This window comes from Babylonia areolata, chromosome 6 (genome assembly GCF_041734735.1).
Source record: "Babylonia areolata isolate BAREFJ2019XMU chromosome 6, ASM4173473v1, whole genome shotgun sequence".
Lineage (NCBI taxonomy): Eukaryota > Metazoa > Mollusca > Gastropoda > Neogastropoda > Buccinidae > Babylonia > Babylonia areolata.
In genome coordinates, this window is record NC_134881.1 from 5,336,504 (window position 1) to 5,355,250 (window position 18,747).

The following is an 18,747-nucleotide window of genomic DNA, read 5'->3' on the forward strand; positions in this document are numbered from 1 at the left end:
ATCTGTGTTTTCATTTATTTATTTATTTTTGTTTTGTTTAGCATGTCAGCAGCGTCAGAGTATTCAGTCCGCACTGCCGTTTTGACACCTAACTGACCTTGAAACCACTGACGGCAGTGAACTGAACTAAAATCATCATGTGGGCCGTTACTGACTGAGACAACTGGGCTGGTTTGTTGATAACTGAAGAACCATAACCGGTCACTCTAGTCAGCGCCGCAGGAATTGCATCAGTTATTGCCGCTGGCTTGGTCAGGTCAGGGGCATAGCCCTTGCTACTGGTACCATGTAACCCAGTAGTACCTGCCGCATGTAAAGAATTTTCCAACGACGGACCGGGCGGAGGAGGAAACCTTTCCCCCCACCCCCCTCCCCCCCGTGCTCCCCCCCCCCCCCCCCCCCGCCCCTTCTCTCTCTATCACGCGGCATGCACGCATACACTCAACGGCACTGACGCACGCACATCATCATCATTAACAACAACAACAACACTGAACAACAACAACAACAACAGCAATAATAATAAGAAGAAGAATAAGAATAAGAATAATGTACATCTATATTGTTGTTGTTGCTTTTTATCTGGCCAACCGATTTGGGCCATATCAGGACTGTCCAGCTGCACAAATATCCAACACAAAACTGTCACACACACACACACACACACACACACACACACACACACACACACACACACACACACACACACACACACACACACACACACACACGCACACACAGAAATATATATATATATATGTAAAAAAAAAATCAGTTTAAACGTAGAGAGAGAAATCGAAACTTTTTTTATTGAGGTAAAAGGAATAGGCACTTATCGGCCTGTTTTCATCCTACCCTCGTAAAGAAAACGTATAAACTAATCTAGGAAATACAAGAAGACTGAAAAAAGTAGGGGAAAAAAATACATACACATCGCATGAGAAAGATAGCTGGATAGCCAGATCAACAAGAGAGACACTATAAGGCAAATAAAAGTATAAAGACATCCATTCATATCTGTTTAGATATAGACAGAAAATTTCACTTCTCAGTCCTCTCAGTCATTCATGTTCACGTGCATAATAATCACACAGGAGACAGATATCTTTGCAATTATTTATATAAAAAACAAACAAACAAACAAACACACACAAAAAAACCCACTATATTTGAAAAATTCACACATTCACTCACGTACTCATACTAACTATGGTTGAAGGACAACAACACACAACACATTGCACAACACATAACGGGAATACTCAGTCCTTCAAGTACGTTTCACCCCAGTCCTCGGTCCAGGACACAGGCTGCTCCTCAGCGCCTTCTCCACAGCTTGGCTGCCGTCGACGATGGCGCCATCAGCGGTTACTGCTGTTGCTGTTGCGGCTGGGTCTGGGCCCAGCGCCAACCCACAGGTTCTTTGAATCAAAATAAAAATACAGTGACATGTGTGAGTGGATGCGTGCTGCCTGTACAATTTCATTAACTTCCCTAGGTCCAGTCACGCATCATCCTCACCATTGAATACCAATTATAGTCATAATTCCTTGGCTATGGTCTTCGTACTAGCAGTTATCTTTTAGCCTCTTTTTGTCATTCGAATCAAGTCACATATGTTTTCCAAACAAGCGTTAGAAATTACATATTACAAATTTATATTCCATTATTCCAGCGTTACGAAGAATCAAATAGAATCAAATTATGGTGGGTAGAGTCTTGCCGACCAATGAGGCCATCTCAAGGCTTTCGCCACGTTAAGCGTTAAGACTGAAGAAAGTCTCCGTGGAAATCATCAGTTCTAATAAGTGATACAATAATTAGGTAAAATCAAGTGCAAGCAAAACAGAATTCTTTTCTGCCTGTCACAGTAGCAATGACATTATGAACACTTTGACAAAAAGGAATCTTCCTGCCAAGTTTAGAAACAGTATGATGATATAATAACATTGCGTTTAAAAATTAAAAAAAAAAACCAAAAGCAAAACGATCGTCAAATGTACATACATATTCACTTATTCAAATTAACCAATCGACGCTATAATAATGTATCAAGATAACACCAGAAATATTCAAAGTACTTTTTTCCATTCTCATCTGAGCACGAGGGTCTCAGAGCCAAAGTTCTCTGTGGCTGCAAGCCGAACGTCCGCACAGGTTCGATGACAAACAAGTTGTGCCAGAGAGCACGCATCTACCTGAGCTCTCACCTGAACGTCCGTATAAGAAAAAAAATAAATGTTCACTCAAACGCCCCATGCGCCTCAGTCGTGCAACCACACACACACACACACACACACACACACACACACACACACACACACACACCATTTTTTTGTTGTTGTTGTTGTTGTTTTTGTGTTCGACCTGTTCTTGAATGAGTACGCTGCATCTGTGTGGGAGCCCTATGATATAGCCAGTGAGATCCAGGCCATCGAAAAAGTCCACAGCCGAGCAGCAAGATGGATCACTAACCGACATCGACAGACGGACGTCATGTGTCAACTCCATCCTTAGCTCCCTCAACTGGTACCCCCCACAAATCAGACGGAAAAAAAGTTCACCTCCATCAACTCCACCAACTCAGTTTGCCTACCAAGACCATCAGACACTGAGCAGACTAAGCTCTTAAAGACTGAGTTCAAGAAAAAACAAACAACAACAACAAAAAAACACAACACCTGCAACTACGACATCCCTGTCTGCAGGACGCAGTACACAGATGTCTCTCTTCCCCCGCACCATCCCGCAATGGAACACACTACCCCAGGAGGTTGTCACAGCCGAGTCGCTGGACTGCTTCAAGTCCAGACTGACCTCCTGTCTCAGTGTGACACATTAGAGTAGATTTAACACCCCACCCACCCCACCCTCCAACACATGTTTTGTTGACCCCATCCTGATTCTGCCCCCCACCCCCACTGGTAATTAAGTAGTCGGAGATGATTGCTAGGGCTGTGCCGGTCGGGAGTATTCCTGGGACCGCTACGGTAGCCGGATTGGCCTTGAGGAGATGGGGAACACACCAGACGGTGGGGTGCGCCCCATCTTCCCTATCAACTAATAACACATCCCTCAGCAGCCCAGTTAAATTGGGCCCAACAGCAGCCTCCCACAAAACTACAATTTTCTTCAACATTCCAATGTTGGTCGTCAAGCTCAAGAAAAAGAAATTAAGCCCGAAGAAAAAAAAAATCTATGAAATTACCCAGGGATATCACGAACATAGGCTAACAATAACACTACAGTCTGAATTCAATTTTTTTTTCAAATTATTTTAAAAAAATCAATTTATCTATTCTATCATGTAGCAGTATACAATGGAATAAAGACGAATGTGCTGTGATGTCAAAACCAGTCTGCCTTTGCTACTTTCGTTTCTGATGAAGGTGCCAGAGTAGAGTCCCTTGTTTCCAAAACTCGGAAATTCTCTTTTGGGTTAATTTCCTTTCGGTTGCAGACGATCAGATGCTGATGTAAACTTGCCTTTGACGAGGTCGTCGAATTGGGATCTCGAGTTAAAATATTTTTTACCACGAATCATTGGTAAGTTCACTGCAAAAAAAAAAGAAGTAATGTCATATCTTGGAAACTTCGGTCACTTGAAAGGTCGGTTTGTAATATTTTGTTTTGGCCTCCTTTTTTTTTCTTTTCACTTTCTTTAGTTCCTGGTTTGTCGTGTCTGTTGTTAAATTATTATCAATGCGTGATGGATGATTTTGACTTCTTTTTACGATTATCATCTTTATCGAGATCTTCATCCAGATGTGGTTGTAAGCGTGCTATAATTTAGGACGCTAAAATATGACATTATTGTTGTTAGCTAACCCTATCAGTTTCTGTTTTGTGTAACGTTCGTAATTTCATTTTCCGAATGCAGTAACTTGCATCACACAGTCACTTTGAGCCATGCATTATTATGACAACGATATGAAATGTGCAGCACGCACTTTGCGCACTGATAAAAAAAACCCATGACATAGAGGGTGTCGTTCTCTGACAATTTTTGTTGAAGAAATCTATTCTGATAGGTACACAAACATATGCATGCACTCAAAGCCAGACAAGCACATTGTGTTATGCTGCTGGTCAGGCATCTGCCTAGCAGATGTGGTATAGCATGTATACATGGATTTGCCAGAACACAGTGAAGCTTCCTTGAGAAACTGAAACTGATATAGCATTATGGTATACAAACAGCTACAGTAAAAAGAAATACACACACACACACTAAAACAAACAGTCTTTTATCAAAACAGTAGATCCATGCATACCATTTTGATTATCTTAATTTTATATTGTAAGAATTGGAATTTAGGTGCATCAAATAGTGGTTTGTGATCTGTTTACATGATTTAGCATATGATTCAAAAGGAACTTGTTCACATTTCAATCATACATCTAAACTGTAGACACATATTTGTACAATTTAATAATGGCGGAAAACAAGTGCAGGTAACCACTAACCTACTCTTTTGTTATCCAAAAATAACTTTGCAAAGATTATATAAAGGGAAAAGTAAAAATGGTTATAGAAATCCTTTCAAACTTAAAGACTGCATTTGGGGGGCATTTGAATTCTCTCAAAGGGAGAAGGCCAGCTGTATGCCTGTTATGGCTGCAGTTTCATCCCCTGTGGCTTCCCAACACATCCCAGCATCAGCACTGATTTGTCATCCCCTTATGGAAAGTGATCTAGAGACACCATTCATAGATTTGTGGTGTTTTCAGTCATAGTGGGGCAAGTCATTCTCCAATAACTTTCTGAAGCAACCCACAAAGGATGAAATAAAGAATAGGAGGAATACAAGACAATAAATTATATTGAAAACAAAAAGGTGACAAATTACCTTGAAAATAATTATCTTTGCACTTTATGTTTGGGCATCTGAAAAGGATACCCATAGGGAGGACATAGAAGTATGCTGAGCATGAGTGGTCAGCCCAACTCTGCTGTTATAACCCAAGCATTTTCAGGTAAACAAGCACTGACATTGGGAAAGTGTTGAATATAGTAGTCTTTACATGGATCTTCAAAGATATGCAGCCACTGGTTGACCAAATTTTATTTGTACAACTTAGCAGTGGAGGAAAGCAAGCACAAGTAACTAAGGATTAGAAAGAAAATAAGAGGGAAACAAGACAGTTAGATATATTGTAAAAACAAAAAGGCAACTAACAGATTACCTTGAAACTATTTTACCTTTGCACCTTATGCTTATGGATCGGAAAAGGATGGAAGGGGGTTGTATGCTAAACATGAGTGGTCAGCTCAGTTCAACTGTTAAAATTCAAGCATTGTCAGATAAACAAGCACTGACACAGGGAAAGTGTTGTGTTGTGTTGTGTTGGATCTTCGAAGAGAGATGGTGTATTTGTGAGTGTATTACTGTTTTGTTTGATAGATAGGTCTATAATATTGTGCCTTTTTATTAAAAAGAAAAAAAAGTGCACACACATGCACACACGCACGTATGCCACACGCACAAACACACACACACACACTCATCTGGGCTATTTCCTCATGTTCATTGCATATATTATCTCATATTTTTTTATGAACAGATGTGTATTTTACTTTTAAATTGTCAGTTATATATATAGATGCAAATATTAAAAATATAAGCACTGTTGATATTGTACATATGGTTCAGATTAAAAAAATAAATTGAATGAGTTTATCTCTGATCTGGAATTGAATGAAGTGCTTGACAATAAGTAAATGCAAAACTGTTATTTTGGAAATGTTTTAGCAAGAGAGATGATGAAAATTGATGTTTCATTTATAATGACCTACATTATAATTAGCACAGTAGTTAATTACTTTGTTAGTAAAAGTGTAACTGTCTGTGAACTGTAACAAACCTGTAATGCACCAACACATTTTGCATACCCACATGTGCTTGTACATTGGCATGCACACACACAGGCATGCATGCATACAATAAGCAGCTGTACATATGTAAGGTAACTGAAATGGATGGTAGGTATCCTAGTTTTGACAATCTTTTTTTTTTTTTTTCTTTTTCAGATTGATTATTGACTATATATTTTCTTCAGATTGATCATCGACTATATTTATTTTTCAGATTGATCATTGACTATAATTTCTTTCTTTTTTTTCAGACTGATCATTGACTATTAATCATGGAACCGACAGAACGCAACGCGACTGACCCCGGCCAGTCACTGTATATGCATAAAATCGTTCAGCAAGTAAGTCATGAGGAAAGAGTTGAGTCTGATAGGGAACCGCCCCTGTCCCCTGACCTGAGGGCAATCAGCACTTTTGGACGTGAGTTCCGACTCATGTGCCCTATCTGCCTGCAGGACCTGAAACAGCCCAAGCAGCTGAAATCCTGCTACCACATTTTATGCAAGGACTGCCTGGCGCCTTTCATGGATGAAGCTGAGGGTGGAAATGTGATTTGTCCCCTACCACGTTGTGGCATCAGCTGTCCAATGGAAGACATCTCTAGGGCCATGGGTGCTGATACTTACCTGCATGCATTTCAGGGCCAGGTCAGTGTCTATGTGGAATCAGGTGAGGTGTGCTGTAGCCGTCCTGACCATGATCCCCCTGTCCCGGCTGCCTACTTTTGCCTGGAGTGTGGCCAGAATCTTTGCGACACTTGCCACTCGGATCACAGTGGCATGGAGGACAAAAGGAACCACCATCTTTTGAAACTGTTCAGGACTCCGGCGACAATGACAGTTGGAATTACAAGAAGTTCGGATTCGCTGGCGGCAAGTTCAGTGGACGAAGGGGATTCTGCTTCCTCCTTCAAATGCCCCATCTGCAGGAACACAGATAACTGCGACCATGAAGTATGGCTGAATGATCTGCTCGATGACAGCTTCCGCAAGAAGAATGAATGCGAGATACCAGAACATGCCAATGGAAGAGAGCTGATTGCCTACTGTACTGACACAAACTGCGAAAAACCTATCTGCAGGAATTGCAGTAGTATTGAGCACAAAACTCATAAGACCATCAACATTGGAAGAGCTATGGAAATGAAGAAGCCTGAACTCAGTGCGGTGAAGAAGACCCTCATTTTCCAGGAAGAAATCTTTAAGGGCGCTACAGAGAGCTGCGCCAAAGCAGAGGCCCACTTCAGGAAACACATCCAGGAGGTGGAGCAGCAAATGATTGAGCGAAAGGGTGCTATGCACATGCAGGTGGAGAATGCCTTCAATGACGCCTACAACCGGATTGAGCAGATGGGCCGCAAGCAAGTGGAGCTGAACCGCCAGAGCGAAGAAATGCGCCAAGAACAGCAGTTCCTGAAGACAGCCATCCAGCTGGCAGATGGAGCACTGCAAAAGGGGGCCTCTTCTTTGGAGATTGTCCGGGTCTGGAAAGGCCTCCAGTTCATCTTGGACGAGCTGGGAGGGGAGGGGAGACAGATGAAAAGCAAGTCACATGGTTCTGAAGTTGTCCTGCCCCAGAAAATCGTGGAGAAAAATCTGGTTCTGCCATCCCCATCGTGCATGAACCCTGACCTGCGTATTCTGCAGAAGGTCGGTGTGGAGAGCAAAGTCCTAACCCTGGCTTTCAAATTAAAGGTAAGGGTGTGGTTACTATTAAAAAAAAATTCATATGTGTATTTTGTTTTGTTGGGCATGTTTATTGCACCGTCTGTCAAGAGAAGTATGGAACAGATTTGGAGTAATTATTTATTTGGAAAGGGTAGTTTACGAGCAAGGACTAGATCACGGAGAGGTATGGTAAACAGTTAGGTTCTGACAGTCCACGCTGCTCCTGAAAATTATCCAGATAATGCCACAATGAAAGAACTCTCTTCATGAAAGATGTACAGATGTGCAGCCTGTCATGCACACACACACACACACTCACAGCACACACACACACACACACAGAGGCCCACACACACATGCACATGTACTTACACACACACACACACACACACACACACACACACACACACACACACACACCCAACTCACTCCAAACACACACACACATACACACACACACCCAACTCACTCTACACACACACATACACACATTAGTTATACCCCCCCCCCCCCCCCCCCCCCGGACACACTCAACACACAAATGCTCTCATTCCACTCCACACAACCCCAGACAACCCCACCCCCTCACCCCTGCCCACCTCAGCAAAATTAGCACATTCTTCAATTCCTGTCCAACTCTTGTCCAAACACAGGCAGAGGCAGAACTCCTCCTGTTCTACAGCATCCTGCCACTGACGGACACGGAAGCCCTGGTGTCCTGCAAACCTGCAGGCAGCGCCGTCGCTGTTGTGCAGTACAGCAACTTGCTGCGGGTGACGCCAGAGCGCCAGCGCTGCAGCATTCCGCTGGCGGAAAGAGGAGACAACTGCTGCATCACTGCTGTGCCAGGGAACGGGATTGTGGCCACTCTGTACAGCTCAGCTGGAGGCTATGGCGATGCGAAAGGCAGAAATCAGGTTGGTGGTTTTTGCTCTCGTGTTCTGCTTGCACTGAAAGTGTAAGGGTAAAAACACCAAACAAATCCAGTGTTATGTGTGTGTGTGGGCATATGCACACATGCATGCATGTATACAGGCAGAAGCATATGGGTACACACACACACACACGCGCATGAACAAACATGCGTGTGCGCACGTGCACATGCGCGCACACACAAACACACACACACACCCCATTGTATATTTTCACTTTTTTTTATGCATCAATAACATCACGAGTATAAGTAATGCTTTTGATGAAAGTATGATATACAACAGCATGATTTCATGTGGGCCATGATTCACCAACTTTTACAAGCAGACAAATACTTGACTCACCAGGTTTTACAAGCAGGTAAACACTTGATCAGCAGGTTTTACATGCAGGCAAACACTTGAAAGTCAAAAGTTTCATTACCTCGTGTGTGAGGTACATTTCGCAGTGAATTCATGCCAGGACAAAAAGGTTTATGAAAATTTGTTTTCTATCAATGTGAAGTTTGCATGCGAATTTTAACATTAGACTTTTAGGTCCATGGAATCTCGCCTCAAGGCATGACTCACTGTAATTAACACTTGACTCACCAGACCCTTCTTCTCTCTGGCAGGTTCTGTTCTGGGACCAGGCCCTGGGTGTGAGCATGACAGAGCTGCAGGCGAAGGGGTTTGGGGAGGCGGTGAGGACTCTGGCAGAGACAGAGCTCCCACCCCGTGGCGTGGCGGTAACCAGGGACAACCATCTGGTGGTCTGCACAGCCCGTGACCAGGGGGAAGCTGCCCAGATTGTGATGATGACCCTGCAAGGGGACACCTTGTGTCAGACTCGGCTGAACAGTGCCACAGGCGACCGGCCTGATGGCTTGCAGTTCCCTCGGTGGGTTTCTCTGTGTGTGTGGTTTGTGGGGCTGTATGTTTTGTGTGTGTTATGTGCATTGAGTGTATATTTTGTGTGTGCGTTATGTTTTCTGTGTATATTTTGTGTGTGTGTGTGTACTGTTTGCCATGTGGGTATTTTTATTTGGTCACTGAGGATTAGTTAAAAAAAAAAAAGAAGAAAAAAATCTAACATGCAAACTACTAAAAGAAAAAATGATTAAACAAATATTTTTTCTGAAAGGGAAATGAATACACTATCTAACTATGATATTTTCATGTTATTTTAATGATTTGACAATTATAAAATTCCTACAATGATGAGGACAGAAATTTTCTTTCTGGGGCACTTTTTTATATACTGGAAGGGGATGGAAATTTCTGTCCTGGGGCACTTTTTTACACGTTGGAAAGGGATGGAAATTTCTGTGCTTGGGCACTCAAGGGCTTAAGTGAGTCCCCTGTTTGATGCATTACTGGGTTTGATCTGTCAAACAGGCATGTGACGGTGAACATCAATGATGATATCTGTGTGACGGACGAAAAGGACAAGTCCGTGACCATCTTCAGTGGCCGACTGGAGCGACGTAAGATTCGCATCATCAACCCATACGACAAGCAGGCCTACAACAACAGGTTCTGTCCCCGGGGAATTTGCCATGACAGCTTTGGGAGGCTGATCATTGCCGACCCCAACAACCATGCCATCATACGCATTGAATATAGTGAAGGTGAGCTCGAGCCACTGGTTCAGGTGATCCTGGAGAATAATCGGGATGGGGTGAAGGACCTGGACTCCCCCACGCTGGTGCAGATTGGGCAAGGGCCTAGGCTGTGGGTGGTGTGCCGCAGCAACATCCAGGTCTTCCACTACATGGACACAGAGTGAGATGTGGGATAACGACAGCGCCAGTGCCAGCTTGCCTGTCCATCTGTCTTCAGGCATGGTTCCCCCAGCTTTGTTGTATGTTTTCTGTGAAGACCTAAGGCACATGTATTTGTGCCTCCTCTCAACCCCTCTTCTCCCCTCTTGCGTTAACAAGTCTGTAATGGAATAGAGGGAGGCTGGCCAAATGTGAAGCACCCCTGCTTGTTTTTGCTTTCTGTGGAGACCAAGGGCACAGGTACTTGTGGCCACCCTCTCCTCCCCCACCTCTCCACCCAGAGTTAAAATGTCAGTAATGGAATAGAGGGAGGCTGGACAATGTGAAGCCCTTTGTTATTTTGCTGAATATCAAATGCTGCCATTGTGAAAAATGATGAGATAGTTCCATTTGGGATTGAGTTTCAGGTGCCCATTTGTAAAATCTTGCGAACCTCAAGTACAGCATTTAAGGTATTTGGGAAATGTATCTCAAAAAGCCATTATGTAAGGTGCATAGATCTTACTCTGTTTCCTTTTTGTAACTATGTGTGTAGACAAAGTGAGTCCGTGTTGTCACCCTGTTTTGGTTGTCTTCATATCCCTCTTCTGGAAGTCGATCCTTGTCTGCTTTGACATTTTACATTAATCAAAAATCTTCTGTGTATGTGTATGGATTAGCATGGTGTGGCTTGCATACAGTAAACATTGGTAATAGCTGAATGGGTTTACAGAATTAATTTTACAATACTGGGAGTAAAAAAACAAACACTAACAGTCTTCAAATGTACGAGATTGGGAACCCAACAAAAAATTGACCCTGTCTTCACCCCACTGAACACTATCCTTTCATCTGGGTACATGGAATGTAACATTTTGACGAACTCAAGAGGTCACCTTTTACTACTCACATGAGGGCACATGCATACATGCACATGCACACACATACAGAACACACATTTACCTGTGTCTGCATGCAAATCTTTGATATCATCTGTGAACTGAACAAGACCATAATAATTACATATGTAAGTCTAGTGCAGCATTAGCCTGGTGGAAATGCGTTGGACTAAGATGCAAGTGTCCCCAGGTTTGAGTCCTATATATGGACCAGGTTTTCCACTCGCCACTCCACGAGACCCTTGAATGACGGTCTGGGTGACAGTCATTTGGATGAGATGATAAATCAAGGTCCCATGTGCGGCATGCACTCAGTGCATGTAAATCTACCCATGGCAACGAATGAGTTGTCAGTGGTAAAATTCAGTCTCAAATCCACTTTGAGAGTGAAACAAAATCAGTACACTTGCACAGAGAGAGAGAAAAAAAGAGGGTAGAGAGAGATAAAAAAAAGAGGGTAGCACTGCTTTGTGACAATGTGCACTATTCCTGGGGAGAGCACCCAATGTCACAAAGAGAAATGTTGTCTCATTCATCATTTATCACTGTCAGATGGATTCCCCCGTCTCCTCGATGAAGGCGGCAGTACGTCGCAGGTCCTCCAGTCCTCCGTAGAGCTTTTGGGCCGCTGGGATTGGGTCGGGCCAGGTTTTCTCTCAGAGCACTTGGTGGAGCGGGCAGGACTGCAGCAGATGTTCAGTTGTCTGGCTGCCTGTTCTGCAGGGACACTGCTTTGTGTCGCTGATATGGAGTTTCGTGTATAACAAAGAGAAATCATTTGTGACCAAAAAAAAAAAGAAGCAATTTATATATATCTATATGTGTGTATATATAATAGATATGAATCTGTTCTGATAATCTGTTGTTGTTTTTCCAACAATCATTTATGTATACAAATGTGGAATAGATATCAAATGATATAAAAAAAATAAAAAAAGTTACTGTGAGATCGGTGTTTCTGGATGATAGTTTGTAACAGTTTGTTCCTCAATCAATTAAGAAGCTGTCAAATTTTTAATACTTTTGTTCCTGAATCAGTTAAGAAGCTGTCAAGCAAGGAAAGATGTCCATTCAGATCAAATCAAATCACAGTTACACATGGTGTCAGTTACAGGGTGATATATATATATTTTTTTTTTAATGAATTGTTGTCACATCAAATGATTGTGTCGGTTACAGGGTTGCATCTTTTTCTATATATATTTTTTAATGAATTTATGTTACATTAGATGATAGTGTCAGTTACAGGGTGATAGTACTTTGATTGAATTGATGTCACATCCAGTGATAGTGTCAGTTGTAGGTGATAGTTCTTTTAATGAGACGAAGAGGTGTTAGTTCTTATACTGAACTGATATTTGGTGGTAGTTCTTTTATAGGAGAAATATTTGTTTGAATCCTTAATTTATTGCAATAGCAAAGCAACATTATTGTCACAGAACACTGGTTAATTCTGAACACAGTTGCCTGTACATTTTCGAACATGAATATATATAATTATATATATATATATATATATATATATATGCCAGGAATACCAAAGTGAACAGAATCAAATGATGCTCTTTTTTTTTCCAACAAGTTTTACATGTTTCTACAACCTCCTCCTGAGCCCTGGCCATCACCACCACCTCCTCACCATTACCCCCCCACCCCCACCCCCCAGCCTCCCCAGCCCCCGACTCCCCCACAACCTTATCTCCTCTCCAAGTGTTATGGCTGGTGTACCCCGACTGAATTTTTGTTTGCTAGGTCTGATGAAGAATGTTTTTAAGTCTCTGTTTGGTTTTGTTTGTCATGTCCTGTCAGAAAAGTTACTCATCAACTTATGTGGTGTTTTTAAAATAAAGAAAAAGCTAATGATGCAGTGGGTTATGATATGGATGGTCACAATTCATTGGCCACATAATTTTCTGAACGTGTGAATACATGTCCATTTTCTGAACCAGTATTTATGTAATATGAATTTTTGAGAAGAAAACCAGAAATGTTCTGTGTAGAAGATACTTCTGTGATTTTTCTGAATCAGTAGATGCTTAAGAAATGTCCAGATTTGTAAACCAGTAGATATTTTACTGATGGGAGTTTTGAATCAGTAAATTATCTGAACAATTTTCTGAACAGGGTAGACATTACATATTTTTTCTGAACAAATTTTCAACAGGTAGATATTATATATACATAAAAATATATGCGTAATTGTTAGAACAAAGCAGGGGCCCGGTCAGTAAACTTGCAATGACTCCTTTCTATTTTCAAAGTGTCATGCATGCATATTTGTGCGTAACCAGAAGTCCTAACGATAGCTGTTGTTCGCCAGTTTTGTGCATACCACACTGGCAAAATTTGCATTTTGAGATGGCCCGGTTAAAGATGCGAGCAAGAAGAAGCAGTTTACTGTTTGATTAGTTGTTTACCAACATGTTTTTTTTGGTCAGTTTCTCACTGATATGTTGTGTTGTTAGTTTAGTTGCTTGTAAATTTTGTATTCTTTCCATTGACATTGTGTGGAAAAAAAAAAAAAGGTACTTGCCTTAAGCCAGCAATGTCTCAAACTGAAGGTACAGCAGAAAGGAAAACTTCAAAAGAAAGAAAACTGAAAAAGAAATCAGATCTGATTTGTCTATTTTGTATATACTGTTATTACTATGAAAAAAAAAATGTCTGTTTAGTTCTACCCAGCTTCAGACCAAGGAAGTGGTCAGGGTGTTAGTTGTATAGATTAATAATAATGATAATATGTAGGCACTTTACAATAAGATGTACAAAGGACTAAGTGACATAAAAATATGTAAAAAAAACAACAACAAAAAGAAAAAAAAAAAAAAAAAAAACCACCAAAAAACCACTTGAACTGCAGTCCCTTACACAATGTACTTTAAAATAACACACACAAAAAAACAAACAAACAAACAAACAAAAAACAATTAAAGAACTATTAGCTACAAAAACATTGTCCCTGGCAGATAGTCCTTTATACACATGCACCAGGAAGTAGACAAATCTACAGTGTGAGAGAAAAACAAAGAGCAAGAGGGTGGCAGGCTCAGCACTGTGGCAGCCCATTGCCAGCAAGGCCAGATTCAACAGTCATTGTTTTGTTTATCGCAAAGAGGTAAACTCACTGGGTGAATGCTGTGAGATTTGTATTTTACAAGTTTTAGTGATGCAGTGTGCTGTGCCAGTAAGGCTCTCTTGCATTATTCATTGAAAGACGTTTTGTACATCTCGCATTCAGCTTGTTGACTGGACCCATTGTACAAAGCACACAATGTGTTTGTTCCATAAGAGTGTTTGTTGCTGCATACATATATATCTCTATATATCTGTAAGCTTTTATCATGTATTTAGTTATTGTCTCTTTTACCTGGACAGAAAATATTTTGTAAATATGAGATATGTGTAGGGGTATTTGGACATATATGATTTTCTTATCTGTATTTTTTAAAAAGAAATGTTTCTTCTTCTCCACCCATAAGTGTGAAGAGTTATTTGGGCACAGCAGTGAAGGACTGTTCACCGGTTTCCTCCAGCTCAAAGCCTGGGTCTGTGCAAATGGCTGAACTCATTCACCACCAAACGGGACTTTTTAGTCAACTGGACATTTCACAGCCATAGCCGACTGTAGTTGACATTGAGGGTCATGTTAAAGGGACTGTTTTTCACATTGTAACAAAGTTTGACAGCTGTAGCCAACTTTCTGCTCAGTAGGAAATTGACTGACCTTCCCCTCTTGACTGAATTTGAAGTAAACAAGTTCCACTGAGTTGTTGTTGTTTTTTTTGGCACTGGGGAGTGTTTTAAACACAGAAATTTGGTGGCAAAAGAGCTAAAGGAAATAAGGGCATGGGTCTCTCCAGTGGCACCCAGTGCTCACAGCCAGTCTGCCAGTGCTGGCTGGTTTCTCACATCCCAGCATCGCAGCTGACTGCAAGTTGATGGAATATTTCTACCCACTTTCATCCTTGCCCCTTCCAGATATTTTTCAACCCAACATTACTTTTTGTTTATGAGACTTTTTAGTCTGGAAATGTTTTCTCCCCCTTTATTTGGGCTGCAATTGCCATGCTGACTAGTACGAATGAGTTGGTTTTATGTATATTGTGGTTTTTCGTCCCGTGTTTCCTCTCTCTTCCCCCTCCATTTAGGCATCCATCCTCTGTTTTCGGGTGTGTTCTTGTTTCCACAAGACATCAAAGACTGACTTGGATTACAGGATCTTTGACGTTTGTATTTGATGTAGTCTTCTCACATGTTGACTACAGAGATTGGAAAATCTCCATCGTTAATCCACCAGACACAGCTGGGATGTGAACTCAGGACCCAAGAATTGACAGTCAAATGCTTTGACCACTCAGCTTTCGTGTCCATCAGGAAAGTGACAGACTGGTTAGAATTCATCTTGGTATCAAGTCAGAGAACATTCCTTACATATGTGTAAAATAGTTAACTAATTAGGCATGGTCAGTTAGCTGTACATTCAGTGAATTCATAATTTTGAAATGAAATTAAAAGACAGCACAATTTAAAAAATTGCACAAATCCTAAGAGGAAATGACTTTCCATATTATGTGAATGAACAGTTCAAATCAGTATACCTTGATGACTGCTGGAAAATGCATGCATGATCATAAAACAGTGCTTTTCATGAACACATGCCAGGAAAGATGATCATTTCTTAAAGACTGTTTGTATATAACAGGCAGCAGAGAAAAATATAAGTGTATATTTTTGTGTTTGATGTATTATCTTTGTGCCTAGTCATTTTTTTTGGTGGAATTGTATTACTTCAGAATATTGTATCTTGTTTCACTTGTTTTTTTCTAGCACATTTAGTAACTGGAACTAAATGTAAATGCAAGAGGCTGACAATACATTCAATAAAAAATGAACACAAGATGTGCTCACATAAAACCTGATAATGCTCAAATCTAACATATACACCCATATATAATGTGATTATGCTCAATGGATGAGGGGCACTGACGTTCAGATAAGTTGGAAAACCTGAGATGAGACGTGAACATAAGAAGTAAAGGACAAAACAAAGTACCCTAATTTTCAGTCTCTCTGGGTATCCAATATAAATGTGCACCCCCTGAAAAAATATTCATGAGAAATCCTAAAATGAGATGCTCTCATGTTTGTTTCACTGTATGAATCTTTAAACTCGAAAATAAATTCTGAACTAGCATAATAGTAGCAAACTAAACGTGCAGATGTTTCAAAACAGATGTGTAACTTAACATCAAAGATGACTTTAGTCGACTAGACAGTTCATTGACATAGGCAACTTCAGTGGACATTTAGGGGTCATGAGGACCATTTTTCACATTGTAACAAGGCTTGAATTGTGTGACTGGAAGTGTCAAGACTAAAATATATGGCACTTGGGAGTGTTTTTCACACAGAAACATGACAGTGAAAGAGTTAAAAGACAAAAATCAGTATCAGCAAAATGGTCTTTTTTGGAGGTTTGAAGTCAAACTTTTGAAACAGTACAAGCTCACTCAAGAAACAGATATGTTATTATCCAGCAAGAGGCCCAAGAAATCTGAACTTGCAGGGTCTGACAGGAAAAGTTAAAGTTAACAAGCTTCTTCTGACACTTTGGCATTCAACGTGAAGGTCATGGCATTACTTAGATTGTTAAAAAAAACTTTTTGGTGCTGCAGAAAATGGAGGCATGGGGCCTGCTTTTGCCATGTTCAGTGATCATGACAGATTTTTTTTATTCATTTATTTTATTTTGTTTATTTTATTTTTTTTGTGACTTAACAATAGTACTCGACTGGACTGCAAGATCAGTAATGTGTAGGTCATTGTAGTTTGAACCCAGGATCACAGGATACACACTGTTTTCGACAGTTGGTCACAAGTTTGCTGGCTAGCTAACACAAAGGGATTAGCTGCCGGCTCAGTGAATGACTCACTGTGCATAGAGGAGGGAATTTTTTTTTTTTTTTTTTTTTTTTTTTTACTTCCGTATTGTGACTCTCATGATTTTAAAGTATTTCCTAGTGGCTTCAGTTTTTTCACCTCCATTGGCATTTTTTCCCCATTTTTTTTAACAATGTGTGCTATTCTTTGATTATGTTAGAAAATTCCCATTTGTTCTGTTGTCAACTTTGTCCACCAGTAAGTTGAAACCATGTAGAAGGCAGGATGAGATTAAAAAAGAAAAAAAACACGCTTTACCACTTGAAAATTATGGTACTGGAATATGGTAGTTATTTATGCTCAGAAAGACTTTGATAAACATAATTATTTGCTTGCACAAATATGCTTGCTTGTGCATATGCAAGCATGCAGGATATGCATAGAAACACACAGTGACATCCTGCATAGAAACACACAGTGACACACACACACACACACACACACACACACACACACAGTCATCATTTGATGTGCATACATCAGTCTAGTGGGCTGAAGTTTTTGATTAAGACCACTGCAGTGTTTGTGTCGGATCATGTGCAGTCGCTTGCACTGTGTACATAAGCTGTACCAAATGATATATTGTTTTATTTATTGTTTGGTGTTTTGACTCGCAATCTTTCATATTGCCTAAGTTTATTGTCTTTTAACTTATCACCCCCCATTTGCATTTGACGTTTGTTTGCATTTCACAAATTTTCAGGACCTGTTTCATTGGCTTGTTTTTTTTGTTTTTGTTTTGTTTTGCATTGTTGTAATGCTATGCATGTTAAGATTTATCTGTCTTGTAAAAAGATCAACAGAGGATTGCACTCTGTTCTCTATTTTTTAAAAGCTTTTTTTCTCTGGTTGAGGTGTGCCGTCTGTGGAAGATGTTTAACTTTGAAACATTTACTTGCTGTATATGTCTTCAGTCATTGTTATTTTGTGTCATTTCTATGCTTTGAAAAAAATGAAACAGTTATATATTGCAATTCTATCTGATTTATCACAGTACTTACAGCGTACAAAAACTGAAGCCTTTGTTAACCACACTGAATCTTTATACGATTGTTGTATGTTGGTTACTTTTTTACTCCTTTTTCCACCTTGCGGTGTGTGTGTGTGTGTGTGTGTGTGTGTGTGTGTGTGCCTTATGCAACATTTTGAATTTTGGTATTTAACAGACTTGTTTCATGTTGGTGCCAATTTATCGTTATCTTGTGCAATGTTTTTTTGTTTTTGGTTTCTTTATGCAATTTTTTGTTGTCACTTTATTGCCATATTGTACCAGACTGAGAAAGTATTGACTGGAGAGCTTGCATGATTGTACTGCTGTTGCTTTGGTGATATAATCAATGGTGTATTTTACAAGTTTTCTTGTATAAAATGGTGGTGGGGAAAAGCTTAATTCGAACAACAAAAAACTAATTGATGAATTTTCTCTGCTTATGATAGTGGATAATAAAACTCACGGGGAATTTTAAATGTAAACATAACAGAATGCAGCCATACAAAAAAGAAAAGAAAAGAATCCTCTCATCAAATCAGTTGTTAGAGACTTCGTTTCACCCCCCTCTCCCTCACCCCTTTGATTTATTTTCATTTGCCTGCATGTGTGTTCAACAAAATTGGGGATTAAAAAAAGTTTACCTGGCACCTGGTAAAACTCCGCAACATGAAGGGATTGGGGAGAATATGGGAGGAGGGATG

General features: G+C 40.4%; 1 protein-coding gene across 3 annotated transcripts; it reads left to right on the forward strand.

The window, feature by feature from the left end:
• The first annotated feature begins 3,461 nt into the window (after positions 1 to 3,461).
• LOC143282684 (uncharacterized) lies at positions 3,462 to 18,747 on the forward strand. Of its 3 annotated transcripts, XM_076588363.1 has the most exons (6): positions 3,489 to 3,546; positions 4,897 to 4,977; positions 6,127 to 7,569; positions 8,196 to 8,459; positions 9,089 to 9,354; positions 9,852 to 18,747. In XM_076588363.1, the coding sequence occupies exons 3-6, from the start codon at positions 6,148 to 6,150 to the stop codon at positions 10,240 to 10,242; spliced, it is 2,343 nt and encodes a 780-aa protein (XP_076444478.1). In that variant the 5' UTR covers positions 3,489 to 3,546; positions 4,897 to 4,977; positions 6,127 to 6,147; the 3' UTR covers positions 10,243 to 18,747. The 3 variants fall into 3 exon arrangements, with proteins under 3 accessions (XP_076444476.1, XP_076444477.1, XP_076444478.1); XM_076588361.1 differs by lacking the exon at positions 4,897 to 4,977 and having other exon boundaries at positions 3,462 to 3,546; XM_076588362.1 differs by lacking the exon at positions 4,897 to 4,977 and having other exon boundaries at positions 3,483 to 3,609.